Source organism: Blennius ocellaris (assembly GCF_963422515.1).
Source record: "Blennius ocellaris genome assembly, chromosome: 11".
Taxonomy (NCBI): domain Eukaryota; kingdom Metazoa; phylum Chordata; class Actinopteri; order Blenniiformes; family Blenniidae; genus Blennius; species Blennius ocellaris.
The window spans coordinates 21371003-21389803 of NC_137660.1; the positions used below are offsets into that span (position 1 = coordinate 21371003).

Below are 18801 nucleotides of genomic sequence, written 5' to 3' on the forward strand. Positions count from 1 at the left end.
TTTGATTTTAATGTTTTTGAAAATAGTCGGAAGCAGTTTTATACCATGTGTTGCACTTGTCAGGAATTTGTGATTTATGAGCAAAAAGTTGACCATCATGCTCACACGGACATTCCTTTTTCTTCACACAGGAACCTTTGCCATCCTCAAGGAGTCCATCAGGACAAAGACAGCCAGATTCACACTCTGTGGATTCCTGAGAAGACAGACAACAATCAAAAAAACAAAATAGACATGTTTTTTAGATTGAATTATGGAAACAACATATCATTCAAATAGTTTTTCTAAGCACAGGAAATAACACATCACAGTTGCCCTTGTCACTAACTTCTGAGCAAAATGAAAACAGAAATTGGTATGAAGGCAAAGTGGATATAAAATGAATTCTTAAATAAAATAAAATTAGCTTGGGAAGATGGAGTTAGTAATACTAGTAAAGTATAAGTAGCATGTGTCTGAAACAACCACAATACCCAACTCAGAAGAAACTTAGTGAAGAATTTTTACAATATACCTGTCCATTACAGGAAAAACACAGAGAGACAGCAAACCACACACATTCACATCCACACCTGTGAGCAATTGGGAGTCCTGACATGCATGTCTTTGGACTATAGGAGAAAACCAAAGTACCCAGAGAACATGAAAACTCCACACATAACTTATTAGCCTGGATTTGAACGCACAACCTTATTAATATTATGCAAGAGCATTAACTACCGCTTCACCATTCAGCCTTTAAAGATGTATAATTATTTTTTTACCTTTATTCTATTAGGAGATTTACGAGTGCATGACCAATTTTGATTAAAAAAAAAAAAAAAACAAGCAAAAATAACTCACACAGTCATCGCCGTTCACATTTGAACACCTTGGAGCGGACTGCAGACCAAGCTCTCCTGCTGCTGCAGTGGAGCAGTTGAAGAATACTTTTGGAGAATGACAAACTGAAAAAGAAAGAAACTGCTTTATGACACAATGCATAAAATTCAAATGTTTAAATTTGGGTAATTATATAAGAAATGGACTGACTCGAAATTTGCTTTGTCTGAGAATGGCAATGAAGTTTCCCGTTGGTGCAGACGCTAGAAAAAACCCACACCAAAAACATATCATGCAACACACAGAGATCTGAAACTGTTGTGACTGTACACGTCATATTGTATTGAATTTTTAGTGTTGAGCAGCATTCCTGAACTAACTCACCAGTGCTCATTTTTGATGCTGACAGACTTCCCAGGTTTGATGTAGACATCGTTATGGTAACAGGGACATTTTGACATGGGGACACAGATGCCATTGTCATCTGAGTAGAAACCCTCAGCACATGAGCAGCCATCAACAGGAGAGAAGTCAGAGCTGCAGCTCTGCTGGTTTGAGCCCAGAGATCTGCAACTCATCTGGCATCTTTGATGGTTGTAAGAGAAGGTCTGAGAGGCTGGGCAGTTCTTCATGTATTTATCTGTTTGGTAGACAGTGTCAGTGTACAGAGTTTTAGTACTAACATGAAAGAGAAGATGTCCAACTATTACTGAGCAGTATCTTAACGAAGTGAAAGACACTCTTACCACACACAGTCTCGCTCCACTCAGGCAGCATCACTCCCTTCGATACACAAGCTCGTGCATAAGAGGAGAAAACAGCACACAGGCAGGCTTCACTCTTCTCACAGTTACAGCTGGCATAAGTACAACGCTGCAGAAGACAACACACTGTTTTAGAGAGTGACAGTCCCATCCAACTCAGTGAGAGGCAGACAAGAAGCTTTCATTGTACCTTGTAGTAAACATCTGGATCCACTGCTGAGTGACACTGTGTGAATGTACTATTTGGACTCAGCAGCAAAGCACACCAGTGTTTCGCATATCGCTCTGAGAAAAGAGGACATGTAGCACTCTGATTAATAAATTAACAAAAATTTGTGAGTAAACAAAGTGATTGAACACGTCTCCCACCATTTTCCACACTGAAGGAGCAGGGGTCATCCAATCTCTCCTCTCTGTCCGGACACATTAGGTTAGCCTTCCAGGAGTTTGTGAAAGTTGCAGCAGTTCCTTCAACGATTCCCTGAGGAGTCTTCATGTCATCAGACAGGATCATGTTGTTGTTCCCACATAAACCTGAAGGAATAAATCATTTTAACAATCCATAAAGTGAAAAAACATATCTTAAATCCACAAATATTGGCCGAAATTTGACGCAGCTCTTTCTGGGTTTAGTTTGGAATTTCAGAATGGAAAAGGAAATGTGAAAATTACAGTCACAAATATTTATATCTAAAACTACTTTAGAGTTTGTTAAGAAAAGTACAGCAATGTATTGTTACTTCTTTATCTGAGATCATCCTCCACTTGCAAACTATTTAAGTTTTCATGTAAGATCCTAACTCACCGTTAACATACAAGCAAATTTCTCTGGAGACTCCTGTACAGATTCTGGACACTGTGAATAACCATAAATCCTCTACTGGGACCTGAGCGAGCCTCAAATTACCCAGACCACATGGCTCAATAATATGGAATTGGATTCAGAAAGGCAATACCAAAAATGTACAATTAGGAAAGAAAGAAAAATGTTTGACTAAAATCAGCATCACCCTTATTATTGTCATTTAACTGTTAGAATAAGCAGGGTTGTCATGAAGACGTCTTAATTATGGACATTTTATTTATGATCAAAACAAATATAAATCTTACCTTGTGTCGTTTGCTTGTAGCTCGGATCAAGTTTGACATAGACTTGCATGATGGGAACATGTTGGATCTGAATTTGTAACCCAAAACTGGTCTGGAGCAAGATATGGAAGGATGAGGCGTGAAAAATGCTGATGTCTCCTTCAAGGCGGCAGAAAATCAGAAAGAGGAGCGTCGGATATTGAAGCACGAGTGAACATCATCATGTTTCCTTCAGAGTTTTTTTCACTGTCTGACTCACCTGAGCGGTACGGCAAAGTGAGGGTCTGCATATTCTGCTTCACAGTGCCATCAGCAGTGAATATTAATCCCTGAACAGAAAGAGATTCTTTATAACAAATCAGCAAAAATGTTTGTGATTTATAACATTTCACCAGAGTATGTATCTCACGTTGTTTCGGTCGTTGTTGAGCAGGAGTTTAACGGTCTTGAGACACGTGTCAAACTCTTGGTTTGCACATGGCGTCAGCTGTGCCAGAATGGTAAATTTTTGACTTGACTCATCCTGGAACACAATTAATTGAATAAATTATACAGCTTTGAAGGCATGAACACATTGAGCTGAGCAAAGCAATGACTTTTCCCACCTTTTTCTCAACTTTGGCCAGTGTGTAGTAACAGTTTCCATGAAAAGTGTAAGTTTTCCCATCAAATGTAGTTACATGTGAACCCTCTTCAATGGCGCATAAAGCAGGTGTTGGAAGTTGGTTACACTCCCATACACCCGCCAAACATTTACTGGAAGAGACACAAGTGATTTATGATGTTGTCAGAGTGAAGGTGACACATGTCAATTCTGAAACACTGAAAAATAGTGAGATCATTAACTGTGAGTTAGAAAAGATTCCACTTCCCAGTGGGAAGAATTTATTGAACAGCAAACTAGTAAAGTTGATGGTTTCTGTAATCTACCAGATGCAGCTTTGACATTGCTCAACTCAGCTGCAGTATGGTGAAAGGAAATGTGGTAACTCTGTATAAAAATAAGTTATAATCTTATTTTTACATGTTTTTATAGGAGGAAGTTTCAGCAATCTCTCAATCCTTCAATTGAGAGAACTTTCCATTGGTAACTATAAAATCTTCATAGCAATGATTATAACAATTGTTGACAAATTAAGAGATGTACAGAAATTGTGCATAACTGTCGTGTGAAAATAAAAACTACCTCCTGATCTTTTAATAGAGTAGCACTGCTGCCGTGGTATTATCATGTGTTTGCTATTAACTGAGAACTTTCAAATTCGTAACTATTCCAGTTTTAATGATGCATATATGCAGTATGTATTAAATGACTGAATAAGTGACATACCATTCCTCCTGGTCCTGTTTGTAAATCTCACTAGAGTTGTATATTTTTTCACGTTTGCACTGACACTCAGACTGATTGATGCATCCCCTCATGGAGATATCGTCGAATACAGTCCCTGCAACAAACATGCCTGATTGTATGTATATGTTTACCAGGAAACTCTAAATTAAGTTTCATTGTGATCAAAACATAAAAACAGAAATATATGTAGAGTACCAACCAGGAGGACAGAAGCAGCCGTCCATTTTGTGGTCCTCACAAAGTGAAACTGTGTCTTGATGTGTGCAAGTGTCCATGCAGGGAGAACCACTCTCCCCATAGACCATGTTGTAGGGACACTGTTTAGCTGTGGAGGTAAAAAGCAAAACATGCAGTTCATACTCATATATCAAGGCAGGAGTGAATTATTAAAAACGTTTTCTGTGACTATACATCTTTTTCAAATCTCTTGAAACACTTAAGCTTATTTGTATGCCTTTAATCACATCAGTGACAATGAATTCTACACATATCTGCACTTTTTAATCATGTTTTAAATGTCCTTTCAAAAATCACCAAAATTGTTTTTCATTAATGATGATTTTAGAGTAAATGCACTGTGTAAAGTACAAAACATAAAGGGGGACAGCCAGGGACAAAGAAGAAAGTGTTCTGTTACCACAGAACTGAGGCGTCCTCCAGTTGGGGGGATGTCCTCCTGCATGGGAACACTGACGAGAGAACTCAGACAGTGTGCTGCAGACACAGAAATCATTCGTTATGTTGTTACAGCCGCACATGTCCCTCATGCAGGCCTGGATGTATGGTTCAGGGTTTATCAGGGCGGTGCAGGAGCTCCAGGACTCTGAACGCAGCATCTTTTCACATGTGGTTTGCTAAAAAAGACAAAAGAGGTGGTTGGTTGAGGTAATGTTTCTCAATTGTAAATTGGCAAATGTCACTATATATCACAATATTTGAATTATATAAACTCACAAAGTCCTTGCATGAATCTTGCAAAGTTTGTGAAGAGTCTTCATCTTCAGAGGGGTCTTCACAGTCATCATTCGGACGATGGACTTTTTGTTTGTTGCCAAACTCAATGGGGTTGAAGTTGAGACCTGCATGTGGGTACATTCATAGTGTCACATGCCATGTTGCAGATTAAATGTAAGAAAACAGAACAAAAGATGCTATGTACCATGAGGAAAGGCTCCACTGAATGCTCCACAAAGTCCACAAGTGCGGTTAGCATAGTCTTCATCGACCTCCACCTAAAAAACAACAAAACAAAAGGTTTAGATCGGTTTCAAACTATTTTATTGACACTGTCTACATTTATTATTGTCAAACACTGACACAATGCTATACATCATCCGTATAGTCAAGTGAAAAAACTGAAAAAAATCAGATTTTTACTGTTGCTTTCAAAAATTCTTTGACTTCCTTCAATTATTATCTCAATGGGAACAGATTTGACTCTTATTTGTCATGAAGAGTGTTGAATAATTATCTTATGTTTCTTGCAACACTCAGTTTTGATATAACCGAACATATTATGCATGATGACTAAACCAAGAGCAATGTAATAAACTCATGAATGTTTGAAAAAAATCCCGGACCACCTCAGGCGATTTTAACCGTGTCTTATGAAAGGGCCAGAATAACCATAGGAACGTTTAAAGTAGGGACAATTAGTGGATTCCATTAAAACTCAGAATGTAAACGTAGGCAGGAGAGAGGCTGAGAATGTAAACACGGACCCACTGCAGCTGGAAGAAACCACCATTGATGTCACGCGGTAAGCGAGATGGACGGGGTGGGGCCTCTCCAGACACGTTGGTCGAGAACACGGTTATTTTCAAATTGTCAAACGAACAGCGTTGGAAACACCCCGCTGGATGACGAATTAATGAAGGAGGGCTCTCAGATGTGTATTTAGGAGCTAACTCTAATGCATATTCTTTGTGTCCTTTTGGTCGACCAGGGCTCCGAGTTTTAATAAAACTCTGTTTTGCATCCAGATCTCGTCTCCCAACCTGTTTTTGCTTTTGTAGACTAGCTGAGTTCCAGTATAGTTAGAGAATTATTGACATATGCACGTGGAAAATTTCTGACATCGCGCCTGGCCCAGGACTGCAATCAATCAAAATCCACGTCAAGAGTCAGATCAATGTTGAAACTGAAGCCATAAAAATGTCAGCTGCACAATTTTACAGGGGTTGCAACAGGAAGTCATTGCAACGTTCCAGGAGACTTGGCTGGTTTTTATGTTGGGAGGGATTCCAGTCGCAATCTAGTTTTAAACCCCCGTTAACTGATGGTCAACACTAAATACATTGCATTACAAAGGACAAACCTTTGAACATGTTTATAGTAGCCTTAGTAACCTCAAAGTGATCCTGATGCACTTCTAAAATAATCTGGTACTCCATATCAAACGAGGATCTTACCATGACAGCGTCCTCGCCGTTCCACATGACAGTGACACCGACTTTGGACTCGAGTTTGATGTAAGCAGCATTTTTCTCCACTTGTACTCCCAAACCCATGTGTGGCAATGTGACACTGATTTAAAATAAATAAATAAATAAATAATTTTTTTTATTATTGATTGAATAGCATGGACAATTTAAACACTATTCAGTTTGACACAATAAAGACAAATTCAATTTTGACGAAATAGTTGCTTTTTTAAGATTTGTTCTATGAACATACTTGTTGTCATCCAGAGTAACCACACTCTTTCTGAGGTTGAATACAAGGTCGTTGATGGTTACTATCACATAGCTGACAGTCGGGTTTCCATCGTTGCTGTCCCTCTTCATGTGCACTGAGAACTCTTGGTAGGACTCATGGCAGTCGGAGACCAGGTTGTATTCACACATACCAGGAAAGTGGTATATATCACCATCAAATGTCTTGAAGTGCTCTCTGCCCCATGTGCTACAGATGCTGCTGACATGGTTACGAACTGGAGAAATACAATGAGAAAAGGTTATCAACATTCTTCAATGAATTCACATGAATTTTGAAAATCACGACTAATTTATTTCATCCTATACCCCATCAGTGTCAGAAGTGTGGTAAACTGTAATAATACATGAATGACTGGCAACCAGCTGCCGAGAAAGTACAATATTTTGCATCTTACCCAGTCTGGTCTGGATTTCAGTGACTTCAGCAGCAGCCAAAATGAAGAAATACAACCACAGGACTCTCCACTTCATTGTTGCCACTGTTCAGTCACCAGAGCAGGGAATCATGGGCCATGGTCAGTGGCTCCTTATATTAGGATTGTTTATTTGTTCCCCTCCCACCTTCAAGAATGGTGGCTCTTTTCTCCAGGATGTTGACAGCATGCCTGAGTGTACATCTGATTCCATTGCAATATTTGTCCATTATCTTCCACATCTTGTATGTCTCCTGAACAAACAGCAACCTTCTGGACAATCTGGTGGCAATGCTGGTGTTTTGTTTGCATTGTAATCATTCATTCTGGGCTTACCTTTCACTATTGCAGTAATAATTTTAGATTAAATTAAACGTCTTACAAGTAGTTCAGTGTTGTCATTTACAACATCTTGCCAACATTTGTAGGGGCAATGGTGGCCTAGAGGTTAAAGAGGTGGACTTGGGATCCGAAACTTGCATGTTCCACACTGTGAACAGATCACCACTGTGGGCCCCTGAGCAAGACCCTTGATCTTCATCAGCTCCCTGGCGCGCTGTAATGTGGCTGCACCTCCCCAATAGAAGGGTTTAAATACATGACAGAGAGGAAGACATTAGTGAAACTCACAATGATAGATCAAGCACTGGTAGAAAACAACCAGAAGGACTAGTGAATGAAGACACAACTCCATTTTGGAGAATCGGTGAGAATGACTGGGTTACCTCCTGACCTCAGTAGCCCAGTGACGAAATCCCATGCAATGCCTGATCAGGGAGGCAGTGGAGCGGGTAGGCGACGCAGGAGACCAGGACCAGGACGACATGGTCCTGGTGCTGGGCACAGAAAGGGCAGGTGGTCACAAAGTCTAGAATGTCCTTGCCCATGCCAGGCTGCCAAAACTGCTGTCTGGCCATGAAGAGAGTCTCACATGCTCCTGGATGACAGGACAGTGGGTAGGAATGAGGCCACAGAAAGATGTTGGACCTGAGGGGCTCTGGCACAAACAAGCGGTTACATGGGTACCTGTCCCGGACTGACTGACCCTCCAAAGCATACTTGGTTTTCTCCTCTCTTTCAAGAGATCGGCCCTACTACACACTTCGGGGTCAAGATCGTGTCAGTTTCCTTGACCTCAGGGAAGGAGTCAAACAGCCATGAGAAAGTGTCAGGTTTGGTGTTCTTTGACCTGGAATGATAAGGTGAAATGGAATCTTCTGAAAAATAGTGTCCACCTAGCCTGCTGTACGTTGAGCCTTCTCAGCTATACTCAGGTACTCAAGTCAAATACCTTTTTTACTCTATTTTACTCTATGGTCTCATCCACTCTAGTGCCGATAAAGTTTCCAATCAAGATGTGTGCGCCCACATTGACGAGCATTAACATTTTGTAAACATCTGATCTCAGTGTTTATGCAAACTGGTCCTACTGAAGGCTGACGAACTTTTGACTCTATCTCTCTTGTTTCATCATTTTAAGAACTTTTAAAAACATTTCAACCCACAATGTAATCATGGCTGGCTTGGTGCTGTCACCAGGGCAGAGGGAGCAAGGACTTGTCGTGAGCCCTTATTGGCTAATTCACATAAACCTTTGATTTTTGACTAACCCCGTCCCCAAACGCAAAGGAGCCAATGGCGTTCAACTACAGAGAAACATTAGAGCTGGTGACACTTCTGATGTTTACTGGGTTCAGACATTTGAGATGCAAAAATAGGGAAACAATGGGTATGTCCGAAAAGTCCCTCCTTCCTCCTTATGTATTGACTTTCACTTAACCCGGTGGATGACATCACGGGGTGACACTGACAATGAAGAAGTTAGTGAAAGGTGATCACGTTGGTGTTGCAGTCGGACCGCACTTTCACTTCATGGCGTCATAATAATGTGACACAAGTTAGTGACATCTGCCATGATGGGGAAAGAACTATAAGTTTCCAAAAATGGACTATAAAAAGCACATTTGCATTTGAGATGATTTAAAGTTGTTCAGTGCAGATTATTGCTTTGGTAACTTACATGATCTGCGTCCTTTTTCCGCCATCGGGATTTTCCGTAAATGCTCAGATGATGAAAACTCCGGCAGAGCAAACAGAGAGGCCTAATAAAACAGTAATATTTACCTCAAAAGGGTAAATATGTACCACCATTTAATCAACCCTTAACTTTCACAATATGATTTACTTTACTTCTTGACCAATATTTTAATAACATAAATAAATGAGTAGGAAAAGTCCCTGAAGGCTACTAAGACCTGTTTACATGACAACGTTTCCCATGACAACACCTAATGCATGAAAAAAAGGAGTACATTTACACTGCAGTAGCGGACACACTGACAACGATGCAGTTAGTATGCTGGGCCATGGGAGGGTGCTGTTGCTCGTTTTAGTAATGAAACCATAGGGAGCACTCCATAGCCTCCAGCAGTCTCTGCAGAAGGGAATCGCAACTGTGAAAGAATCCTTCCACCTTGGGAGCTGGTATAAAAACTTTGTCGACTTATATTTGTTGTTGTGTAAATGGGGCCGAAGCTTGAAACTGAAAATTAAAGCTAAGACATGAAATTCATCTTCTTCATATTATTATTATTATTATTTATTTTTTTAATAGATAATGCAGTTATTTAAAGAATGAAAGCTAGTCCATTTCTTGATGGTGATACATTTTTAAGTGGTGCGGGCAAACTATGGACTTGAAAGCTTTTTTAGTTGATGTGGCAGGATTTTAAAAAGACTGTCTGGAAAGAACAGAGTACAAACATTCCACCACAGCCACAGCAGAGATCAACCCTCAGTATTAGAAGACCAAAATTGCATTCATCAATCCATCTTCTTCACTGCTGTATCCAATTTATCCTGTTCAATTAAATTGACACATAACTTTATTGTCATTATGACAATTTACATCTAAGATGTACTGCAGAATGAGATTTGGGCGCAGGGTCAATGATAAAACACACAATTAAAAGTACCTGAGATAACAACTTAAAAATCCTTGAGACAAAGTGCCTAAGATGCAGTCCAAGAATAAATGTTAATAAGTTAAAACAGAGAATAAATAAGTTAAAACAGAGAGCAGGGTATTTACTGTCCTCTGTTTAAAAGACAGATGGTGGAGATATATAAATTGTTTTGGAACCTGGAAGTTTTATATTTCAGGCTGCAGGACCTCTTGGCTGAGTGGAGAAGAGAAAACAATCCACCGGCAGGGTGGGTGGGGTCCTTGGTGATCCACAGTGTCCTTGACAGGCAACGCTTTTCTGTCCAGTCCCCTATTGGCAATGACATCCCAATGATCTTCTCAGCTGAAACCTTCTTCCATGAAGTCTGCAAATATTGTAAGTTTACTTTTGCTAAATAACTGACAATCTAAAAGTGTTATAGAATAAAATAAAAAAAACAAAACAACAACTCAATAAACAGAGAAAAGTTGTGGTTGTTTACAGCACTGTGATCTGAAAATCAAGAACAGGTGCCAATGCACCCATCGGGGAAAAAAGGGTCTGAATTGGTAGATGCAAAGAAAAACAACATAGGAATGGGCAAATCTGGATGTCTGGCTGTGCTTTGTTTTATTTTTTTCCCCCCAATATTGTTTGATTGATGAAGAGGAACATGTATGATTGAATGAAGTTATGCTTGTAATACTGCTTGTCTAACATTTTTTATCATACCTGTTTGAGCCTGAAATTTATTCTGATACTCAACTGTTGAGCTGTGCCATTGACTGTCATTTGAGTTTGTTCATATAATGATAACAAGAGTCACACGTAAAACACAATTGTATCAATACAGATTATGTCCTGAGGAGTCCTGACTCTCAGCCAAACTATCTCAGGGTATTTAGACAAAACCATCTGTCATCCCTGAATAAACACAAAGCATGCTGGAACGAAGATATTTAATATCTATGTGGGAGTGGATGTTTGCCCTTGGAGGAGCTCCAGCCTCAGAGGGTATTTGAGAACATCCAAACGCATGTATATTTTGGTTTAATTTCCAGGAAGCACAGCTGAAACGGAGAGATGAGTGGCGTAAACAGGATTTGAAAAACTGAAGCTTCATGCAATGGTGGAAGAATTCATGTTCTATACAGTAGTGTGAAACGAATCCATTCTATGAATTTAATTCACTGTTTCTCAGTTCAGGGGTCTGCTATCTTTATGACCCAATGAGAGGTTTCTTAACATGACATGGCTCATGAAGTTGCATATCTATCCATCCATCCATTCATCCATAAATCAATCCATTTCATCCATTCATCCACACACACACACACACACACACACACACACACACACACACACACACACACACACACACACACACACACACACACACACACACACACACACACACACACACACACACACACACACACACACTATATCAGGGGGGCCACCTGTCTGGCCCGTGGCGGCCCATGAGCTGCGCATCAATGTGAAATAAAGCAGAATTTGTGGGTAAAAAAAATGCGCTGCTCTACCTTTTTAATCTTCATCATCTCTCACCTGAGTCGGAGCCGGAGCCTGAGAGCATTCCGACGTAATTACGTCAATGCTGCTCCGCTCGGACTGTACACCCCCACAGATTTAAATTTCGCGACCTGCAAAACCACGGGTCATCCAACAGTGAGTCCATTTTTAAAAAAAAGAAGAAACATTACCTGTAGCATGAAAAAGTGGAGCAGGAAAAGCACCAGTTCACCTCTGACTGGACTGAACAGTTTAGTTCTATATTACATGCCCAGCTTGATCTGCACGCAGGCCGGAGCTGTCAGCAAAATGGATCGTCACTTCAACTTTCTACATGCAGCCAGCTTTAATGACAAATATCCTCCAAGATCCCACAGCCGCAAAACAGAAATTGGAAACATAACGTGATATACAAGCCCTCCGTGTCTACGATATGTCGGCTTTGGCACAAGGGAGCACAACAATCGCTTAATTGTTTCCTTGAACCTTGCCAAAGGTAAGAAACATTTGCTGATACTGAGTTAATTAAAAAAAGAAAAAGAAAAAAGCGCAATTAATATGGTTGTTGAAGTATTGAGTCACGACGAGAAAAGCAAGACGATGGCTGTGGAGCTGTTAAAGGTACGTTTTCGCATAATGATGACAGGTTTGGCAGGAATCGTGATTCCCGACCGCGGATCATGATTTTGACCTGAACTCTATGATTCAGGGTCAAGGCGTCACGCGCCGTCACGGACAGTCGTGACATTTTATCATGAGTTACAAGTAAGAGCAGGAAACGGTAGCGGATCATCACGAGTCATTACGCACTGTCAGCGTTATTGTTCCGCGGTGTTGCAAACTAATATGCACAAAGCGGCGCTGCAGCGGGCTCCTCTGTGCCCTTTGTGCTTCGTCACTTTCATTAATCTGTCAGGGATGTGGCGAATGGGGAGAATTTGTTATATTCAGTTGTGGATTTTGTTATGAGAGATGTGTCCAGGGCACACCGTGCATGAGGGAAAATGAGAATCTCCGTCTCAGGTGAGTCTGGTGATAACGCAGCACCACGCATCACAACACATCCACATGCTCTGTTGCAAACATCACAAATACAGATGATTCTTGATATTCTTGGAAGATTTATTGGCCAAAAAAATGTTCCACAAATGTCAGGCCCATTTAAGAACTATATTCAGATGCATTACGTCACATAAATAATGTCAGGAATGAACTCAGGAACTCATCCTGCTGATGTGTAAACGCACAATTAAGCTGCCGCTGTCAGATAATACTGCGACAAGAAGAGTGGAGGATTTAGCGAGCTGTAAATCTCTCCCTGTATTCTCTCCCTGGCTCAATAAATAATTAGATAGTTGCTTTTATACTTCCTTTTTTTCCAAGGATGCTTTTTAACACAAGTTTTGAAAATCCCAGGCTTACATTATTACCACAATCACATTGACTACTATAATAATCATGATAATAACAAAATGATAATAGTCATAATGGCAACATCAGCTAAAACATCTGCAATTAAAACAACTATAACTGACAAAGTGCAAAAAACCGCGAGGGGGGGGGGGATAATTGAGGACCTCTGCACTATATACTACACTATATATATAAAACTTATTTTCTATTTCTCTAAACAGGAGCATAATGGTAACCCAGCATTGTTTGCAGGTCAACAGGATCCAACAAAGATGAGTAGTCAATTTCTCTTTTCAAAGATACATATTCAGGTTCACCACAGTTTTTCTCTTGTCAGGGATAAAAAGAGGGGATAAAGAAGTGAGTTGATTTGATGAAATGTTGGGTTTTGCAAAAATGATTCAATAAAAGAGAGAAGACATAAACTGAGTTGCAGCTTTTTATTTGATCAGTTGACAAATAGTCTCTCTACAACACCAGATCGTTTGTAGGAGATGTGATGATTGTGACAAAGTTATGGAGATATAATGTTGTCATTTCACAGCTGTGCATGTGATGACAGACTAATTCGTTAGATGAGGGTCAGGCTTCTCCTCCTGCGTGTGGCGTGAGCAGCAGTCCTGGTGCAGTCTTTCTGACCACAGCCGCACTGCTCTACATGCATGTAGGTGTAGGGGATCGTCTCTCCATTCAGACAGAGCAGGTCAATGATACGACTGCTAAACCGTGTCTCCTTACAGCAGGAGCAAGAATGCTGAAGAGCTGCTGCTGATTTAGAGTACCTGAAGAAAACCACAGACATGATTTGTTGTTGAAGCCACAATCTGAACAAACTTCATATTAATAATAATATTTCATTAATATTTCCTCTGTCTCTGAGTCAATGGTTCTTACATGGTGAAAGTGTTGCAGGACCCTTCACAATATGGCATATCAACTTCTTCCCTAGACTGACAGTTCTTGTGCATAACAATGGTTTTCCCAGACATTAACCTGCAGCCCTTCTCCTTTTCCACACCTGTCGAAAAAATGAATGCCAGTTAGCTTTTTATATTTTATATGATTCTTTTTTTTTTTTTTTTTAAAGCAAATGATAAAGATATACTTACAAACTTTACAGCAGCCATTTGCTGAATTCTGAATTGTGTTCTAAAGAAGAAGAAACACCCATTCAACATCTGTACCATTCATATTTAATTCAGTTTGTCAAAAGGTGATACTTACAGGCTCACACTTGTTCTCCTCAAATGGTGGGCAGACAATGTTTGAATTAACAATTGTTAATGTTCCAGTACTCCTAGTGCAGGTGTAATATTCACACCTATTTCCAGGTGGTGACCAAGTTTCTCCTTGCTGCAACAGTACACACAGGCAAAAAGGAATGCATGGCTTTAGCATGAAAGGAAATGGATTATTTGGAATTACAGACAACACAGAGGATTCATCTTACCTTCAAGAGCTGGGCGGTGCCATTGACACTTGTGACACAATGTGTCTGGACACACTTCCCACAGCATTCGTCTGACACACTTTCCTCATATATAAAACCCTAGAGGAGACGGAAGGTGTTAAGGTTCCATGTTTGCCCTTACAATGAACACACTTCAAGTATGATTTCTGTGATTGTTCTTACCGGGTCACATTCTTGATCACACTGCTGAAACCGGCAACGCATTTCGAATAGACCACTTATGGGGTCAACTGCATTGGTGCAGGTACAATTCTGACATCCAATTGCAAGAATAGAAGTACCAGGCTGGCAAAGGAAGAAATATGCTCATCATTATGTTTTTACATCACAAAGAACCAGAAGCCAGCTGCAGTGGTTTCACAGAGGAGAGAACTGGCTCCGGCTCATCTGATTCATCACAATGTTTGTTTACAGGCCATGAGTTGTAAGGAAATAAACCTAAGAGCTGAAAGACAACAATAAGTGTAATAATACACTTATGTCCTGAATTTGGTGTCAATGATGTTTTAGATTGTTATTCATTGAAAATCTAAATAAAACAAAAATCACATTATGTGGTGATTAAAACTGGTAAACTGTTTTGTTTTTCACTATTTAAGGTGTTTAGCATTCAATCAAATATAGTACTAACAGCACCGAAGGAGTGTTGAACAGAACAATGTAACTAGGGGATCAAAATAATGCTGACAGTGGAAAATGAAGTTGGATGCATCCACTTTACTAAGGGAGAGAATTAGGTTAATCAACAAACACAAGATTAAAAAAATAATTTACTTGTAGATTATCTAAAAGTAGTGCTACTTTCTTCTCTGAGTATTAAAGAGAGTATGTGGCAGACGTTGACTCTTGTTTCCCCTGTGTTGAACTGCTGCAATAGAAAGTATTTAACTGTATGAGAGACATTTTATTTTACCTGGTATTCAGATTCTCTGTGTACACAAACTCTTTTAGGCTCTGGGGAAAAACAAGTTAGAACATACGTTACATAAAAGTACAATTGTGGTGATGAAGTCTTGGCTAAGTCTAATCTGAATTCATGAGCTCACCGCATGAATGTTCTGGGCAGCATTTTCCCTCCGGAACACTGACAGCTGGTTTGTACCCAACTGGACAGCTCATGTCAATGATGGGGCAAGTACTACTTTTACATTCTGCAGAGAGAACAAAACAGCTGTCATTCAGAAACAAGTTCAATAGTTTTCACCAGCAAAAGCTGATTGGAAGTATTAAAGATGGATGTTTTACCACAAACGAAGGCAGTACAGCAGGGATCTGATGGACTTGTTTGGTTGACGAGGACAAACCCTGGCACAATGCAGTTTTGGGTGGGTATTGATGGGCACAACTTAGGCTTGCAGGTAATAGCCTTGGTGGATTCCTCACAGATACAGTCCTGACACTTGTATTCAAATCTCTCATTAAACTGAAAGGAAAACAAAATTCACAACACCGAAATATTTATTCTTGCAGGTAAAATGTACAGTGAAGGATTTTATAAAATTCACGACAGAGACCACAGCTCACCTCACGAGGGATTCCCTCAGGATCAAGACATCCTGGTGGAAAATTAAAAAGTCAATGAGATTTCCTCATTGACAAAATATAGTCTGATAAAAAAAAAACAGCACTTACCACACTTTTCAACACATATTCCAGACTCCTTGTTGAAAAGTTTAGTTCCATCAGGACAAAAGCAGCCTTCAGTGGTGTAGTTCATAGTTGGCTCATAGGGACTGAAAGTGAGATGATAAATAAATATATGCAAACGAAAAGATAACCTTCTTGGCCAACTTTGTTGGTCGCTCAACTTTCATTGCTGGATGTAAATAACTGTTGTGTTGTCTTATGCCTTTTAGATACAATACACTGTTAATCTTAAAGGCTTTACTCTTTTTAAAATATTAACCATCAACACAGATTTACAATATAGACAACGTGTTAGGAAATCAAAAAATTGCCCAATGAACCAAAACAATAAAACACTTTTGGTATAAACTTACTTGTCTTCACAAGTCGGCTGTTCTGCTGGACCACATGGCTTGTAGATTTTATCTGATGGACAGTCACTTGCTGCCATTGTAGAGAAAAAAGCATGCATATAAACAAGCCTCTCCTTGTGACTTGAAATGTACTAAATACAATGTTCAGTAGGTGACAACACTACAATAGTTAAAGAAACTTTGTGTCACATTTGTCTGATTACAAAAACCAGACCTGGGAATCATTTGGCCTGAAAGCAACATATGGCCCTTCAGATGTCACTGACCAGCCTCTGCATCAATTAGTTTACATGATACATATAGAAAGATAATATGAATACATTTTTAAAGGTATCCAGTAGACCTAGAAATTATTACTCCAAAACTATAGGTTAATTGCAACACACAGAAAATAATGCAAAGTATAGAAATGTTACCAAGATGAAGATATTAAGCACTTATTACTATTGTTATAGTGGAGAAATTAAGAAATATGTTGGTAATATGCAGAAATAGGTTCTATTCAAAGCTTGTCTCTCCACTGAAGTCCATTACTTACAACAAAGTGTGGTGTGGTTCCTCCAGTAAAGGCAAATGCCAGCTTGAGCACAGACAGCGGCGTACGTCTGTAAACTTGTACACTCCACTGCAGGATTGGACATATGACAGCTATCAAAAATGCAGCCTTTGTAGAAATTGTCTGGTGACACGAAGGGATGGCATGCTGTGAAAGGACTGTGGAAGAAAGGGTCAACAAACAGAACCAGTAAATAAATAATAAACTGCTTTATCCTCAATGTGGTTTCATTATGAGGATGGCAGTGAACTTCTGCAGTGGAATAGACTGTGTACCTCTTGTAAAGAAGGTCGCACATGGAGTCTGGTCTGCATGGGGCCAAAGCTGGTGTCTGTGTAGGCATACTGGTGGGTAGAGGAGGTGGTTTTGGGCAGTTGGGCTGGTGAATGTCATTAGCTTGCCAATAGTCAGCCATGACTGCACAACTTTCCACCAGCTGGCCTCCAGGTACCATGCAGTCATCCGCCTGGTTATTGTTGCATGTTCCTGAAACCAGATATATACAAATTTCAATCCTATTCCATACAATCCGTAAAACTGTGCAAATTTAAAAAAAATTCTCACCACAGTGGCCTTGTGTGTTTTTGCCAAAGAATTTATAAGGCAACTCAACACTGAAACCAGTCAATCCAAAACTTATGACCACCCCGAGGTGAGGGATCTCGAAAACCAAGTTAATTCCTGTATTTATGATCTTGGTGCCTTGATTTAGGTAAGGTAGCTTCAAAGGTTTTCCATCTTGTAGTACCTAAAACAAACAGAAATAATCATTATTTGAATAATAAATGATCTATAGTCCATTATCAGAAATCTATCAACAGCGATAACAAATACATCATTAAGATTTGGGGAGTTGTTCAGTTGTTCATGCAGTGAAACTTGAAGGAAAATACAAATTGAACTTTACCTCTAACTCTGCTGCTCCGATGAGGTTGTGATTGATAAGTGAGACAACTTGCGATCCGTACGCTATTATTATTGATCGCGGACAAGAAACATCTTCAGTCGGATCACAATTGACATTGTCAATATAAATCTTCAAATTTGCTTTTGGTGTTTTCTCTTCCATCAAAACATAAGTACAGTTTCCTTGGTAACTGTAGAACAAGCCATCAAAGGTGATGTAATGAGGATCTCCCCAGCCTTCACATACACCTAGAGAAGAAAGTCAAAGGATAACTCAAAAGTAACTTGATGAAACCATAAAGGGATATGAAACATCTCATGAATACATATATAAACTTACAGTCACAAACATATTGTTGACAGCAGTGGTTTTCATCCCAAACAAGAACTGGTTTCTTGCCATTGGAACAAGTGATTTCCTCAATGGGTGGACATTCATATGGAATAATTTCGATTGTATTATTCTCAATACATCTAGCCATGATGCATTCACAAATCCAGAATGTTTCATTATGCTTCAAGAAAAAGAAAATAGGTCAAAGAAAATAAACCTATAGGTGAACAAGTGCAAAGACAATATGTTACAGAATCTGGAAAGGAGATTGATAAAAGCATGTGAGATATACTTTAACAAACTTACTGTGACGTTCCAGTCAGGGCATGTTAATGGTGGTGATGTAGTAGGTGGAGCTGTTGTGGTGTGTGGAGTAGTTGTAGTAGTGGGTGGCATTGTAGTTGTTGTGGAGGGAGTTGGAGTGGTTTTGATGACCTGTGGTGTTGTATTTGGTGTTGTGGTTGTGGACGGTGGTGCAGTTTCAGCA

General features: G+C 39.7%; 2 protein-coding genes across 2 annotated transcripts in view; both read right to left on the reverse strand.

The window, feature by feature from the left end:
• The window catches only part of LOC308136420 (mucin-2-like), a gene marked incomplete at both ends in the record, with an annotated part of 28869 nt that extends 21655 nt beyond the window's left edge, over window positions 1–7214 (reverse strand). The window contains 19 exons of the mRNA XM_080504757.1: window positions 45–196; window positions 844–947; window positions 1033–1085; window positions 1207–1462; window positions 1569–1695; window positions 1777–1871; window positions 1956–2120; window positions 2697–2834; window positions 2935–3004; window positions 3085–3198; window positions 3281–3431; window positions 4006–4120; window positions 4226–4351; window positions 4664–4880; window positions 4981–5105; window positions 5186–5258; window positions 6438–6552; window positions 6703–6958; window positions 7139–7214. Of these exons, the coding sequence (XP_080360883.1) occupies window positions 45–196; window positions 844–947; window positions 1033–1085; window positions 1207–1462; window positions 1569–1695; window positions 1777–1871; window positions 1956–2120; window positions 2697–2834; window positions 2935–3004; window positions 3085–3198; window positions 3281–3431; window positions 4006–4120; window positions 4226–4351; window positions 4664–4880; window positions 4981–5105; window positions 5186–5258; window positions 6438–6552; window positions 6703–6958; window positions 7139–7214 (2528 nt within the window). The remainder of the gene's footprint in view (window positions 1–44; window positions 197–843; window positions 948–1032; window positions 1086–1206; window positions 1463–1568; window positions 1696–1776; window positions 1872–1955; window positions 2121–2696; window positions 2835–2934; window positions 3005–3084; window positions 3199–3280; window positions 3432–4005; window positions 4121–4225; window positions 4352–4663; window positions 4881–4980; window positions 5106–5185; window positions 5259–6437; window positions 6553–6702; window positions 6959–7138) is intronic.
• Window positions 7215–13557: 6343 nt separating this feature from the next.
• On the reverse strand, window positions 13558–18158 carry LOC308136007 (intestinal mucin-like protein). The gene is made up of 16 exons (XM_080504197.1): window positions 17982–18158; window positions 17639–17822; window positions 17350–17560; window positions 17057–17232; window positions 16519–16588; window positions 16151–16251; window positions 16043–16074; window positions 15764–15941; window positions 15565–15669; window positions 15432–15472; window positions 14681–14803; window positions 14498–14596; window positions 14272–14400; window positions 14157–14196; window positions 13942–14065; window positions 13558–13829 (listed from the first exon to the last, which is right to left on the reverse strand). Exons 1-16 carry the CDS (start codon window positions 18141–18143, stop codon window positions 13619–13621), a joined length of 1986 nt encoding a protein of 661 aa, XP_080360323.1. The 5' UTR covers window positions 18144–18158; the 3' UTR covers window positions 13558–13618.
• Between the last annotated feature and the right edge of the window lie 643 nt (window positions 18159–18801).